Source organism: Euprymna scolopes, chromosome 15 (genome assembly GCF_053919585.1).
Source record: "Euprymna scolopes isolate OS-2025 chromosome 15, ASM5391958v1, whole genome shotgun sequence".
NCBI classification, from domain to species: Eukaryota; Metazoa; Mollusca; class Cephalopoda; order Sepiida; family Sepiolidae; genus Euprymna; species Euprymna scolopes.
Window position 1 is genome coordinate 25,724,345 of NC_136496.1, and position 15,806 is coordinate 25,740,150.

A 15,806-nucleotide genomic window follows, 5' to 3' on the forward strand; every position below is an offset into this window, starting at 1 on the left:
CGCCTAATTACCGATTGCAAACTGGCAGCGTACGGTAGAGTTGTATCCCTTACCAATCTGCGCTGCGGCTTAATAAGGGGCCGGTTAATGCCGTTCATTTTGTGGTAAAGTCCACACGCGTTGCACAGATAGTGACCAGTTCCGTCTCGGCGCCACAAGGGAGTAGAAATGGCTCCGCAATTGACACACTCCCGACCTTCCATATCGGCGAAGAACTCACCGTCTGAAATGAAACAGAAGAAAGTTAAAAGTTAGTGATTCTCTTTTTTGTGGAGCAATAAATAGTTGATGAATTTAAAAAAGAAAGCGAGATAAAATGAACATGCTATATATATATATATATATATATATATATATATATATATATATATATAACTACATCATTTACTCACATAAAATTAATATACGAAAGTATAGATTTATGCGTAAACTTTAAGTATTTACTTCAAAAGTGCTCAATAGGTAGGTAGAGCTAGTTAGTAATTTATAATATATATATATGTATGCATATATATATGCATGTATGTATGTATATATATATGTATGTATATATATATGCATGTATATATATGTATGCATGTATGTATATATATATGTATGCATGTATGTATATATATGTGCATGTATGTATATATATATGCATGTATATATATGCATGTATATATATATGTGCATGTATGTATATATATATGCATGTATATATGCATGTATGTATATATATGTGCATGTATGCATATATATATATGCATGTATATATATATGCATGTATATATGCATGTATGTATATATATGTGCATGTATGTATATATATATATGCATGTATATATATACGCATGTATATATGCATGTATGTATATATATGTGCATGTATGTATATATATATATGCATGTATATATATATATATATATATATATATATATATATATATATGAGAAAAATGGAAATGGCATTTCGACGAAATAGAGAAAAAATATTTAACAAACCAAGTTCTGTGTTAATCAACGTTTCGTATATATTTGAAGACTTCCTCTGGATGAATGAAATTAAGAAAACGAAACACCAATACTAATATTTGAAAATATATTTTTTATATGTAATGAAATGAATGATTCTGTTCCATTTCAGAAACGGAAAAAAGTCGTTGGGGGGGACAAAAAAAACTTTCTTTTAGAACGCTACGACCCTCGCCTTTTTGAATTTCCAACGACTTTTTTTTCCGTTTTTGAAATGGAACAGGCCATACATTTCATTACATAGTCTTGGAAATTTTTAACCTTTAAAACTATACAAAAAAATATTTTTTATCATTCGTTAGAAAACCATCTAGTCAGTAAGTCTCCTGCAATCACTGCATCACTGCATCAACTCGCAATCACTGCATTAACTCGCTCTCGAATTTACTATAATATCAATAATTTATTTTTCAAGGGATCATCAGTTGTTTACCATGAAACACTGTTTCGGGGATTTAAAAACAAAACAGTATATTACATCATGGCTCCCCAGTTGACCTAACACCACCACCTTTAATCTTAGGAAGAAGACATGTTTCAAACATTTGATCCAGTATATATATACAGAAGTGATGGAACGATGCTAATATTTTCCCCGATTCCGATACAATTACTGATTCCGTACTGAATGTCCAATTTCGATTTTTCATAAATCTCTAAATATTAAACAATAAAATTGTTATTTTATTTCTTTATCTGCGGACTATTATCCTCATCTTTCATGGTTGTTGTTTCACGACGGTTCGGCCAACTATTTCTCTGACCACACGTCAGAAGAGAAAACAATACGCAAAGCGTTACGGCTACTACGGTCCCCGGAGTTTTTATCATGTGATGTGATCATCTTTAAAGGACTTTAAAATAAAAAGTTTATGCAAATAATCCTCACAATCTTCACCAACTAAAGAAGAACATTACCAACGCTATCAGGAGAATAAGCACAGAAGATCTACAGGCAGTATCTGCAAACGTTGTTAAACGTGCTCAGAAATGCATGGATGTCAACGAAGAGCACTTCCAGAATTTTCAATAACAGTACAGTTTTTTTTAAAAAAGTCTATAGTTAATTTAAACAATAAAAGAATGTTCCTCCTCTCTAATCCATTTTCTGAGCTACTGGATATATATATATATATATATATATATATATATATATATATATATATATTATTATTAAATATTACGTGCATAAAAGTATACCTATATTTCTAGCTTGAAATCGTCGACTTAAATTCCAAAACTAAAACATTACCGACATACCAAGCACCCCCACTCACCTTTCCCCCTTCTTCCGTTCCTCTTTTTTCCGCTCTTCTGGCACCCCTCCCCTGACATCATTCACTCTTTCATCCCATCATAACGAACATTTCTGTAAAAGTCTGAGGAAGCTACAGACGGCAAAAAAACGGCCGCGTAGCTGAAACAATAATGTAACTTAACAGAAAGATAGTTAATAAAAATAAAACGTATATATATATAAAGAGAGAGTGAGAGAGAGAGAGAGAGAAATTAAAAAAAGAACCCACCATGTTATGTGTTCATCAACGTTTCGTCTTTGTTTCGACACTTCGGTCTGGATGAATGGAATGAAGAAAACAAAACACCAGTACAAATATTTGAAAATTTATTTTTGATGTAATGAAATGTATGGCTTGTTCCATTTCAAAAACGGAAAAAAAAGTCGTTGGAAATTCAAAAAGGCGAGGGTCGTAACGTTCTAAAAGAAAGTTTTTTGTCCCGCCCCCCCCCAACGACTTTTTTTCCGTTTCTGAAATGGAACAGGGTCATTCATTTCATCACATATAAAAAAATATATTTTCAAATATTAATACCGGTGTTTCGTTTTCTTAATTTCAGTCATCCAGAGGAAGTCTCCAAATATATACGAAACGTTGATTAACACAGAACTTGCTTTCTTAAATATTTTTTCTCTATTTCGTCGAAATGCCATTTCCATTTTTCTCATATATATATATATATATATATATATATATATATATATATATATATATATATATATATATACATACATACATACATGCATATATATATACATACATATATACATGCATATATATATATATACATACATACATGCATATATATGCATGCATACATACATACATATATATATACATACATATATACATATATATATACATATATATGTATATATATATCTGTGTGCGTGTGTGTGTGTGTGTGTGTGTGTGTGTGTGTGGCTAAACATACACAGATATTTATACACACATCCCTATCCATATACGTACACAGAGAGAGTGACAGTCGTCATCAGTCACGTCTTGTATGTCGGTGCGTAGGTATACGCATGTGTGTTGTACGTGTGCAATTTGAACAGCCGATATTTGCCATTTTATAACATCCTATTTTTTCTTACCTCGATCAATGTCAGAGCAAACGTACTAGACGTTTTTCTTTAATATTTTTTTAAATCTCTTTTTTCTTCTCTTTATTATTTCTTTTGGGTTTTTTTTATTTTACTCCTTTTTTTATATTTATTTTATTTTTAGTTGTATTTATTTGTTTTATTTGCATATACTCGCAGCTCTAATTCGCATTATGGGACTGCTTATCACAGAATAGATAAGGCGTCTTATCGGTTTCGGCAAGAGGATACAGTTCCCGCCTTGCTTGGACATTAATTAGGAAGGAGAGGTGGAAGAAAGAAAACACACACTTATACGCATGCGCGCAACGTGCGTCTAAATTATAATAAAAATAATAATGCGGGTGTGCGTTTATATCTAGATTTATCTATATCTCCATGTATATATGTGGGTATATGCGTACATATTATAGCGCGTACTTATTAAAATATGAAATATGTACGTATATGAGTTCCTCTGCATTTTTACCTTAAGCTCTATGAATGAATGAATGAATATATATATATATATATATATATATATATATATATATATATATATATATATACAGGGTGGGCCAAAATAAGGGTCCTATATATATATATATATATATATATATATATATATATATATATATATATATATATATATATATATATATGATTATATTTAAAGATAGGACCCTTATTTTGGCCAACCCTGTATATATATATATATATATATATATATATATATATATATATATATATATATATATATATATATATATATATATCAATGTATTTATGTAGTTAAGTTTTCCTCGCTCTGACATTAATATTAAAAGATTCAAAGATTATTATACCGAATTCTGTAATATACTCAGTCCTGGATATTCGAACGACTTCGTGAAAATTAACTAATTTTCATTGAAAAACAACCGTTCATTAATTACTGATTAATTTCTTATGACTTTTTTCATTAAATGATTGGTTTCATTTAACAATTACGCGAAATTCTATTGATACATATTTTCTACATTAGGCATTATTGCGAATAATTGAAGATACAAACGTTCTAACATATAGAAATGTTTATATATATATATATATATATATATATATATACATATGTGTGTGTTTATGTGTGTGTATCTGTAGAAATATATTTTCTTATTATGTATCAATCCTTATATAAGAAGCTTAATAAGATTACAGAGCAATATATAAAATAAATGACAAAAAGTTATATTCCAAAAGTCATGATGTTGACAAACTTATCATTTATTCCTTTAAATCAGTTGACTTACGCAATTCTTGTCAGCATCTGTTTCGCAGCGCAAAATCAATCACTAATTATTATATCAATTAGTGAATCTATTATGCCCATAACTCATCAGAAGAAATAGCAACAATCAATCCGTCAAAAGGAATTGAAATGTGATTTGACATGATTAAAATCCGGAAATTGAAAGGGAAGCTGTAGTTACCTTTATATTTTTCCATTACGCCATATTGAATTTTTATGAAACAAAGTCATTAAACCCAACTATATATATATATATATATATATATATATATATATATATATATATATATATATATATATATAGGGTATCTCGTATTTAGATCAGCTGAACACATTCGATTTCGTTTTTAGATGATAAAAATTGCTGGTATAGCGTCAACATTGAAATTTTTTAAAAAGTTAACATTGCACGCAGAAATTTAAAATCATAGGTATGGGTGTAGCTTAGAAGTTATGAGTCCATCTGGCGAGTTGTATGGTTTGGTTTCAATTTTAAGCAATGTCATCAAAGTCATTCTTTTTTCTTTGAATTTTCGAAATCGCTAATATATGTTGCGTACAATATACTAATTACAATAGTTTTTGTCTTTATAATAATTAATAGGAAATCTTCAAAAATTAAAATATTATATTTAATTCATTTTCACGACCGGGCAACGATGGCCCACTTGCTAGTATATATATATATATATATATATATATATATATATATATATATATATATTTAAAGGGGGTTAGAACAGTAGTCTAAAGAGCAGAGTGTATTTTAATGTGATAGTAAAATTACTAATTTGATTAAAATACAAGAAAAGAACAATGCTCGTTGTAATTCCGATATATAATAAGCTCGATAGGCAAATATCCTGGAGATACTTTAATATTTAGTAATGTGATTGATAATTTAAAATTCAAATTAGAATTAAAAATTAAAAACCTGTTTCATAAGAAGGAACACAACAAAGTCAATAATTTGTACGATCGTTTCGGAAACGATGTTTTTATTGCGATAGACATTAAGGCACGGACAATAATTTTGACATATAGTTTTTTTTAAACAAAGTCTCCTCATCAGCAAAAGTATTGGGTGGGTTTTTTATATGTAAAAGACACTATAAATAAACCTAGCAAATTTTTTAAGTAAGGCAGATGTATCTCGAAAAAGTTAAATTAAAAAAGAAAATATTTACTTGATAAGCAAAGTAATATGGGTTGAGAATAAGAAATAGAATAAAATTATAAATCTGAATTTGGTTTAAATATGAGGTTATAATAATATGTTTTTAATAAAATTTAAGAATTATATATATATATATATATATATATATATATATATATATATATATATATATATATATGTTTCCATAAAAATTAGTGTTAAGACTATTAATCGGAATCAGGAATCGGAAAAATCGGAGCTTTTCGGGGTATCAGAATCGGTATTGGAATCGAAAAAAATTTAGCCTATTTTCCGGTTGGCAAAACCGATTCCTTAAATTATTATTACTTTTTAAAATTAAATTTCGGTTTAAGAAGCATCTGCCACTACTTATAGTAATAATAAAATAATAAATATTTTTTGGTTTGAACATTCACTTGGACTAAAATTTCTAGACCATCCCTCACAAGTGTGTTTTTAAGGTTGAGAAAATATTGGGTCATTTTACAGTTGTTTTTACAGTAATTGGGGGGTAAAATAACATTTTTATAGTCAAATATTTAGAGATTTATAAAGAATCGGAATCGGTAATTGTGTCGGAATCGGGAATTTTGTACGAAATCGGTAATTGTATCTAAATCGGGAAAAAATATTGGAATCGTCCCATCACTAATGAAAGTAGTGTCTTTTAACAATAAAACTGACCCAAATGAGATAAATTAATAAGTACTAATAAATACTCAGAAAGTGCATCAAGGAATCGCTGAACATTGAAATTACTACTGGTTTCTTTCTTACATCAAAGGGAGATCACTCTCATACTATTTTACAGTATTGGCAAATTGGCCTTTTTAAACCCACGTTTCGAAAATTTAGCTGTTTTTTTTTTTAAGTACTTTGTGACCTTCAACAATTTTATTTCGTCTTTTCTTAAGCGTACTGTACTGACTATTTAAGAACGAAAGGAGCAAAATATTATATGGATTTATTTGGTTTTTAATTTTTCAATATAAGCCAAAGTTTCTGATATTTTTTATTTCGCAATCTTGAGTAATTCAATAATTTGTTCGCATTTTATTTTCGTTGTGTATAAATTGGGATTTTTTTCCTGGTGGTTTTTTTATAAAAGAGTAAATTGCAAATCTAAATTCTCATACCAGAATATAAACTAATATTTTCTTCTTCAAATTCAAAAAGAGGCTTTAAGTTCGATTGGTAATTTTCCTTTTTTAATATTTTAACTTCATGTTACAAAAAAAAGATATTGTTTATTTACAAAGATTCATCTAAAACTTTACAAGTAATATATATATATATATATATATATATATATATGTGCGTGTGCGTGTGTGTGTGTATAATATATATATATATATACATATATATATATGTATATTACATATTTACAAAGATTTATCTGAAACCTTGCTAGTAAAAAACAAAGAAAAAACATATTGTTTATTTACAAAGATTTATCGTAAATTTTATAGTAAAGAAAAATATTGTTGATTTTCAAAGATTTATCCGAAAAATTACTAAAATTTTTTTATCCGAAACTGTACTAGTAAAAAAAAGAAAACAAATATATTGTTTATTTACAAAGATTTATACGGACTTTACTAGTAAAACCTTACTAGCAAAAAAAAAATAGAAAAAAAGATATTGTTTATTTACAAAGAGTCATCATAAATTTATTAGTAAAAAAAAAGAAAAAATATATTGTTTATTTACAAAAGATTTATATGAACTTTACTAGTAAAAAAAAAGAAAAAATATCGTTTTTTTACAAAGATTTATCATAAATTTTACTAGTAAAAAAAGTAAAAAAGTTGCTATTACTTTCAACAATCTTGTCATTCTCGCTTCTCTTATTGTGTCTGACATAGTAGGATGCATTGCTGTTTTCTGTGTACAAAGATATTCACCTAGTCTTTAAAGTAAATCTTGATTTTGAAGAAATAATAAAGCAAATTACATTAGATGGTTTCGTGCCTTGTTCGAATCGATTTAAAAAAAATAAATAAATAAAATAAAAACAGGTCATACTAATTTTATTTTAAGAGTGGACGTTTAAGGGGGGAATTCAATACGAGTGAAAAATTTTTAAATATTACTGTTCCTGGATACATTTTGCAAATAAACAAAAGCCGGACTGGAGCTAGTTGATCTGTTGGCATTAAAGAATTTAAATAGTTAACAAACTGACACACATACAACGGACCGACAGACATAGATAGTAAAACTGATTACTGGTTGTATAAAAACGATCATATTTGCTGAAAAAACATCTAAGTTTCTGTAATGTTAAGTTTCTGCTTTCGTTTACACATATGTTATTTTATGATTTCAAAGTTTACGTCAAAATGTACAAATAAAAAAAAACAAAGAAAAAGATATTACTAATATTATTGGTATTTGCGTAAAACACTGACCGTGCTGAAATAACGTTTCTATATAAAAATCCAGTTTTAATATTAGGAGGGAATGGCGTCTTGTGCCTATATATATTTTTATTTACCGATTTAATTTAAAAATTCCATAAATCTTAAATTTAAATTTAAAATCCTATATAAAAAAAATTAACACGGTTCTTTAACTGTAGAAGTACCGTCTTACAGACTAACACGTATAAATATCATGAAAAAAGCATTTTTTTTGCTTTAAAAACAAGAACAAAAAAAAAAGCGAAACAGATCTATCTTTACACAATAGAAAGCGACTGGTCCACATTAATCTCCAAGGGATACCGGCGCCTGGACATGCCAAAGACCGGACGTTCGGACATTTCTCAGACCTACCACCCATCCCTCGCTTCCTTTTTCCCAACGTGTGCCCGCCCGACAAATGCCATTTAACACAAACATCATTCTCGTAGCTCGATTATCTAGGATGTGTCATTTGAAAAGGGATTGTTTGCACAAGGGTCGTGCCACCCTGAAATAATTAGTGACCCACGAGTTGAGCTCGATGCATGGATAGAACAATGCCGCCAGCAAGTGGTCACTAACATTTAAACTTACAAAACGGGATCTTATTCTTTAGGAGTTGAGTAAACGAAATGGCGAACCTCACAAAATATTTATTTCCCTTCTAAGCGGAAAATGTGACACAAGGGTCGGTAAGATGGATTGAAAAGCCAGCGCTAAAAGAAGAAGCATTCTGATCGTCAAAATCCTGCTGGACAACCCCGTCGGTATGCTCCGGTAAGGATGCTTCAGGCGATTAATTCTAAACTGACTTCTTCTGAAGGAGAAACGATAACGCATTGAAGGCTCGACCTCATAACTGCAGAGGACCAGTAATATCTCATAGTCAACAGGGAAGAGGTCATTTTTTTTAAAGGTCTAGATCTGGGTTTCCCAACGGGGTTCATACCACCTGCTAGAGGGCATTACGAGACAAGGTAGGCTATAGTAAAATTTATTGTAATGGGGGTACCTGCGATTCCTAAGGGGGCGGTGAAAGACAGAGCTTCTAGTAACATTACTAGGTTTACTCAACCCATTTTATTTGGGATTCACAACTAATGTGGAAATTGATTGCATCACATTTATTTTTATTTAGAAAAATTAATTCAAGAATCATATTTTGTGATGTTGAGAAAGCTTCTTTAAGTGTTTTGTGAATCTGGGGACGGTAGTAGGTATCCGAGTGTGCTAAGGGGTGGGGGGCATTTGCTGAAAAAAGTTTGAGAAACGCTGGTCTAAACTCTGTTGGTTTTGGCAAAGAGGGAAAAATCGTCCAGCTGATGAACCGAGAAAGGTATAGATAGATTCACAATGGTAATTGTCTGTTTAATTAAGTTTGTTTCCGGTGTTGGATCATTGAAAGCTAACTGTTAGCAATAGAATCCTGCATCTATAAAATACTTAACAAACTGTGTAACTTATCAATAACCTCTATATCTAATACTTACAATTTTCTTTTACAAGGGATTCACTACGTATCGAGGCCTGGATCCCACTTGAGGATAAATATTAATGAGTTTAAAGTGGTCAATGAGATTACAGTGTCGCGATTAGTAGTGGTAGAAATTGGGTAAGATTTTATTTAAGTGGACGCCTCAATAAGAACTTGTTTACGTTGGACTTGAAGACGACCATGTTTCTTTATTAAATAACACTAAAACAGTTGACATGCAGTTAAAAGTACGCAACCTACAACCAAACTCGAAGCTGTTTCACTTATTGGCAACCTCGACGACGGTCAGTCTATTTCAGACTATTTTTAAGTCCGTATCTTTTTTCTAACATGTCGTCCCTCACGCAGTGTTTCCTGTATCCCCTACACACCTCTTTAAAAAACGACAAAAACAAGCTCTATAGACACACCTCCGGCCGTCATTGGTCATTAATTGCCAGTATTATGTTCGCGGCTCTGTTGTGACAGCTGGGTTAAAGGTTAACACAATGTTTAATGGTTTAATTTCGACGGGCGAAAGGAAATCGTATTGGAGCTTTACTAGGCACTTGTAAGTTGGAAGGCAGTTGGGTGAGTGACGCGGCGTATGGAGCGATTTGTAAAGGGGTTAGGGTTAGGGTTAGGGTTAGGGTTAGTGGGGAAGATAACAGACATAAACCAACTGGTCAAGACGTTGGAGTAGTTTTGAAAGTGATTGAAACGGATTCTACCTGTTTGGCTGCTCGGTGTGCCTGATGATGATGTTTTTCTTTTTAATCGGTCTATCCGTCTGCCATACTTTATTTTTGTCAGTTGGTCTGTCATACTTTGTTTTGGTTGATTAGGCTATCATTCAGTGATATTTTTTCCTTAATCAGTCTGTGACACTTTAATTTTATCCGTTAGTCTGACACACTGCGTTCTTGCCCGTTGATCTATTTTATTGTCTGCATATTCCGCTGGTCTGTCATACAATTTGTTGTCGCTCTATCTGCCATGTTTCGTTTTCAGTTGATCGGATTGTCGGCCTACCATAATTTGTTTTTGTCCGTTTGTGTGTTATTCTATGTTTTTGTTCGTAGTCTATCATATTGCGGTTACGTCCGTTATTCTGCTATGTAATGTTTTTGTCCGTTGGTCTGTCATAGTATGTTTTTTCACAAATCTATTATGTTTAAAGTTTATTCGCCTGTTCTGGCATGCTTAATTCTTTGGTCGCTTGGTCAGTAATACTCTGTTTTTCGTCGATCGAATTTTTGGTCTGTCATGCATTGTTTTATTTATAAGTTAGTAATATTTCGTGTTCAGTCAGTAAGTTGGTTAAACGTAGTTTTTAATCTATCGGTTTGTCGTTTGGCATAGTTTATAGTTGATTGATCTGTCATATTTTGTTTTGGGTTAATCGATCTTACTTTGATTGATTAATCGATCTGGCAATCTGCAATAATTTATTTACGCAGGCTAAGAAAATTTTAAAGGGTACAAAATGGGTCAAAAGTGAAAATCGTTATACATTTTGTACATTTATTTTTATTTTTAATCCGTTCATATGCGTGTCACATTGGTACAATGGTAACGTCACCAGCTTTGAATGCTACAGTTTGCTTTCGGTTTCGATTCTAGCTAATGGCACCCTCATACTTTTTTTTTCTTTTTTTTATAATCACAACTGTATAATAATTTATACAAAATCCGGACAAATTAAAATATCAGATTTAAGTGAATGTTACGACTGGGCAAAGCCAGTCGCTTCCCCCGCTATTAAGAATAAATAAATCGGTCGAATTAGTTCTTCGTCTATAACTTATAGTTATCCCGGCATCTCTTTAAATTTCTTTGTATATTTAAACTTAAACATTTCTAGTTTGGGGTTTTTCTTTTACTAATGCTTACGGGATTTAGGTTGATTCCCAGGATTAAAAAAATATTAACTAAAATTAGTTCTTTGTCTACAATTTATAACTATCTCGTTTCTTCGGTTTAGTACGTTTCTTTACTGATTTAAACATTAAATATTCTAGTTACCTTACCAGTACAGAAAAAAATGTATTGATATTAATGAACTATTGTGGACACGTGTTCCATCTAGTAATAATACTTTTTAAAAAGTAATCGGTAAAATTAGTTCTTTCTTCACAACTTATAGTATCCCCGTTGTCCGGTTTTGTAAATTTATTTAGATATTTAAATTTCTTGTTATAATTTTATATACATAAGGACTTTAACGTATTAACGGTGCATGGGGGGAGAGAGTTACCTATCTAATAACATAAATCAAAACAAAAACAACACTAGATGGAAAATCATGAAAGCTTTTGCAACCCCCAACATGAGAGTTTTACTTAAACTTTAAAATGCATGTCAAAACGACAGCAGCTCTACCAAACTATCGACCACACACGATCGTGTGTAATTTTATTTTATTTTTATTTTTTACTTTCTAAGCGTCTCATTTTGTTTGGATATTTTTTTTTTTTACTAGCAGATGTTTAAAAGTAAAAGAGCGGATTTTAATTTGACGCGCAGATTGAAGATTGGCCTTTTATGCCAGCAAGACCTGCATCTAATCAGCAATCAGTGCCGCGCAGGAAGAGAGAACGAAAAACCGATTAAAACTTTTGGGCAAACAAAAAGTACATAAAAAAGAATAAACAAAAGTTAGAGTAAAATTAGCTGTTGCACATAAGAAAGGAAAGGGGCATTTTTTTTTATCCCTTTGCCAAGCCATGTGCTCTAAGTTAATGAGGCACGTTTCTGTCGCCATATATTTTTCCCCGCTTCGTCTTACCTAATTGGAGGGTTTGATGAACCGAAAACGCGCTGACGTAAATTGACAGCGTTTATTTTGGTCAGCCATATTGTTTTTTTTTTTTAAATAATTATTATTTTTACATATCTTCATATGTTTCTTTGTTTTTGTTAAAATATTTAAAACCAATTTTCATGCAAGTTTACATAATCTTTTACGTATTTTGTGATTAAAATTTTGTTGCCTATAGTATTTTCCAAGAAAGAATCGACAAAAGGACATAGTTAGCAACCAATATGAATAATGCAAAAAAACTTCGTAAAAAAACTATTTTAAAACGATTAAACATCAACATTGTATTTGTTTGTTGACGAACAATATATTTTTAAAATATATTTTTTTTAATTGGCTTTGTGTTAATATTTGTTTTATGTTTTTTGTGTTAATATTATTTGTTTTATTATGTTTTTTGTGTAACTTTCCCAAATATTTGAAACAAAAGTATTATACAAATGATGCGATGATGCCTCCGATTAGTCCCGAAGACAAAGGATACCCCTGTAGGAGTAGCTGCGCATGTAATTGTAAGGCAAGAGTTGCGCAATCTCTAACCACACCTCTCCTGAATCAACACCGTTTGGGTCCAGTGGCAAGGAGAGGCCCATGATGACTGGAAACAATGCCAAGATAAACGGATAGCACATACAGCACCTGGAAGTCCCAAATGGTCGCTCATTTAGAACTGACTAGGTTAAACGTTGCTTAACTTCGGTGATCCAGTGTGTCAGCGTGATGATTCCGTATATCATTAATTTACAAATGACGTTTTTAATTCTTCTCAGATTACAAAATCTTATAGGCGGGGGCCGTTTCCCCTTCCTACTTTATCACAGAAGCGAAACCACGAATCTAACTCTGTGCTTATGTTGTGCTCGTGGAATATGCGCGACCGAGCTGCCATCTATGCCCAAATTTGCAAAATATTTGTAAAAAACGTTGTCTAGTATCAACAATTGTAAACACTTCTATTTACTCGCTTAAAACTGAAGCTAAAACTAAAATTTAACCAGTAATGTTTTTCATGCTAAGATCATCATCTGAAAAACAACACTGTGTGACTGCTTTCCATCTAATTAGCAAAGATCATTTTCTCGGTCTTGTTGAGCCGTCCTCTTAAATAATTAAACACTACCCAATATTCACTATCAATGGCCATCACGGTATTGACTCACCGACTATCTAATAGTCATTTACCTTTATCCTCGAATGACCTTTGGGCCTTAATAACCATAGAAAAATATTTTCTTACAAAAATTTTGCCAGCTTTATTATTTTCTAAGAAAAATGACAGACCTTCATTAGAGATAATTCTATACACCAGGTAAAAAAGAAAAAAATTAATAGAGCGCTCTTCGGTAGTTTTAATGTTTTATGTAATGGATATTTATTCTTTTGCTGTAAATAAAAAAAAAACGCTCCGTAAATAGTAGCGTTATTAAATAAAAGGTCAATTATTTACGTCACTGGGAACACTGGTTCAACGGGGTAAAAATATGACTTGCATAGTATACGAAACCGTGGCCACAAAATAAGCCTTGTTAGCTGACACCGCTTTGATTACCTGAGTCAAACATTGCTTATCAGAAATGATATCTCAAGTTTTAGCCAACTATAATTAGTACAGATATCAGTAGTTGCTTTGTTTGCACGGGCTGAAGTGCACACAACGATAGTTATTGACGACCTGATTTGTAATTGTGGTGTTTGGTAACGCGGATAATTTGGAGTGATGAATTTGTATACATACATACATTTTCATTAAAATAAAATATATTTTCAAATACTGTACTGGCATTTTATTTTCGTAAATTCATTTATTCAGAAGTTTTGCAATAAAGACGAAACGTTGACGTACACATAGCTTGGTTTGTTCCTTTTTTATGTCTCTATCTTGTCGGAACATTTCACCTATTCTCAACATTATATATATATATATATATATATATGTATGTATATATATATATATATATATATATATATATATATATATATATATATATATATATAATCTATTATGTGGAGATGTGGCCTTTCAAAAAAAAATGGCAGAAACAATATAGTAAATATACTTTTGAACCAAACTCCCTCCCTCTCTCTCTCTCTCTCTCTCTCTCTCTCTATATATATATATATATATATATATATATATATATATATATGTGTGTGTGTGTGTGTGTGTGTGTGTGTGTGTGTGTGGAGAGAGAGAGAGAAATTAAAAAGGAACAAATGAAGTTATGTCCATCAATGTTTCGTCTTTATTTTAAGACTTTTTTATCTCTATCTCGTCGGAATACTATTTCCATTATCATCACACCCCCACACCCCCCACACACACATATATATATATATATATATATATATATATATATATATATATATATATATATGATTTTATTCAATTTAGGTAAACAAACATTTGATTGCAACAATATAACTACTTTTTCGATCAACGTATTTATGTCATCAGGTAAACAAGTGACACAAAGTCGATATTGCAAATTCCAAGACATTGCTCATCTTCCCACTTATTTCTTTCAGTATGTCAAATGTTCTCTTTTTGACAGAAACAACCATTTAATTATGTCAATTTGAGCATATTTTCAGCTCTGACTCATGAGAAGAATAAGAACTCGATAGCTTAAAAAAATGAAAAGAATATCGACAATCTATATGTATACAAGGCAAAATGTGTTTGTGTTTTTTTGCGTGTGTGTGTGCGTGTGTGTGTTTGTATGTCTCGCAAAAACTTTCGACAGAGGCGACGGATTTTCACAGGATTAGTATCATTTTGAAACTCGATCCTTCGGACGATAAATATCGAATTAATTACTAAAAATATTAATGTCTTTACTATGAAGTGGACACTTTTCTACAAAAAGGGGTAGCAAAAAAATCGTTCCTTCATGACCATTTAGCCTGCGCAAAAAATGATCTTTCATGAATTAGTTTAAATTTAAAAAAAAACGACCCAGTTTCGGCGACGCGGTAACAGCTTAGTCGGTTGAGTAGCAGCGTCGTTACCCACACATTTTGTGTTTTATATAAATAGATTGCACGTTCGAGCCGAGATGTAAGATTTTTTTTTCGATTTTTAAATTTTTAATATTGAAACAGGGTTATTTATGCCATTTTTTTCATTTTTTTCCATTTTTTTTCATCAGGTTCGCTGTTTTTTTTTGTTTTGTTTTTCCTATTGAAAAAAATGTTAAACTTTTAAGTTTAACATGTTATTTTTTTAATAATATTTAAGCAG

At 30.9% G+C, this 15,806-nt stretch overlaps 1 protein-coding gene across 6 annotated transcripts in view; it reads right to left on the minus strand.

Annotated features, from left to right (window-relative positions):
• Nucleotides 1-15,806, minus strand: part of LOC145293752 (uncharacterized) — a 273,003-nt gene that overhangs the window by 21,609 nt on the left and 235,588 nt on the right. For 4 of the 6 annotated variants that reach the window (XM_080140233.1, XM_080140232.1, XM_080140234.1 and 1 more), the window contains exon 4: nucleotides 12-223. In XM_080140233.1, coding sequence (XP_079996359.1) covers nucleotides 12-223 — 212 coding nt within the window. The remainder of the gene's footprint in view (nucleotides 1-11; nucleotides 224-15,806) is intronic. The other 2 variants (XM_080140238.1, XM_080140236.1) reach the window with 1 other exon arrangement.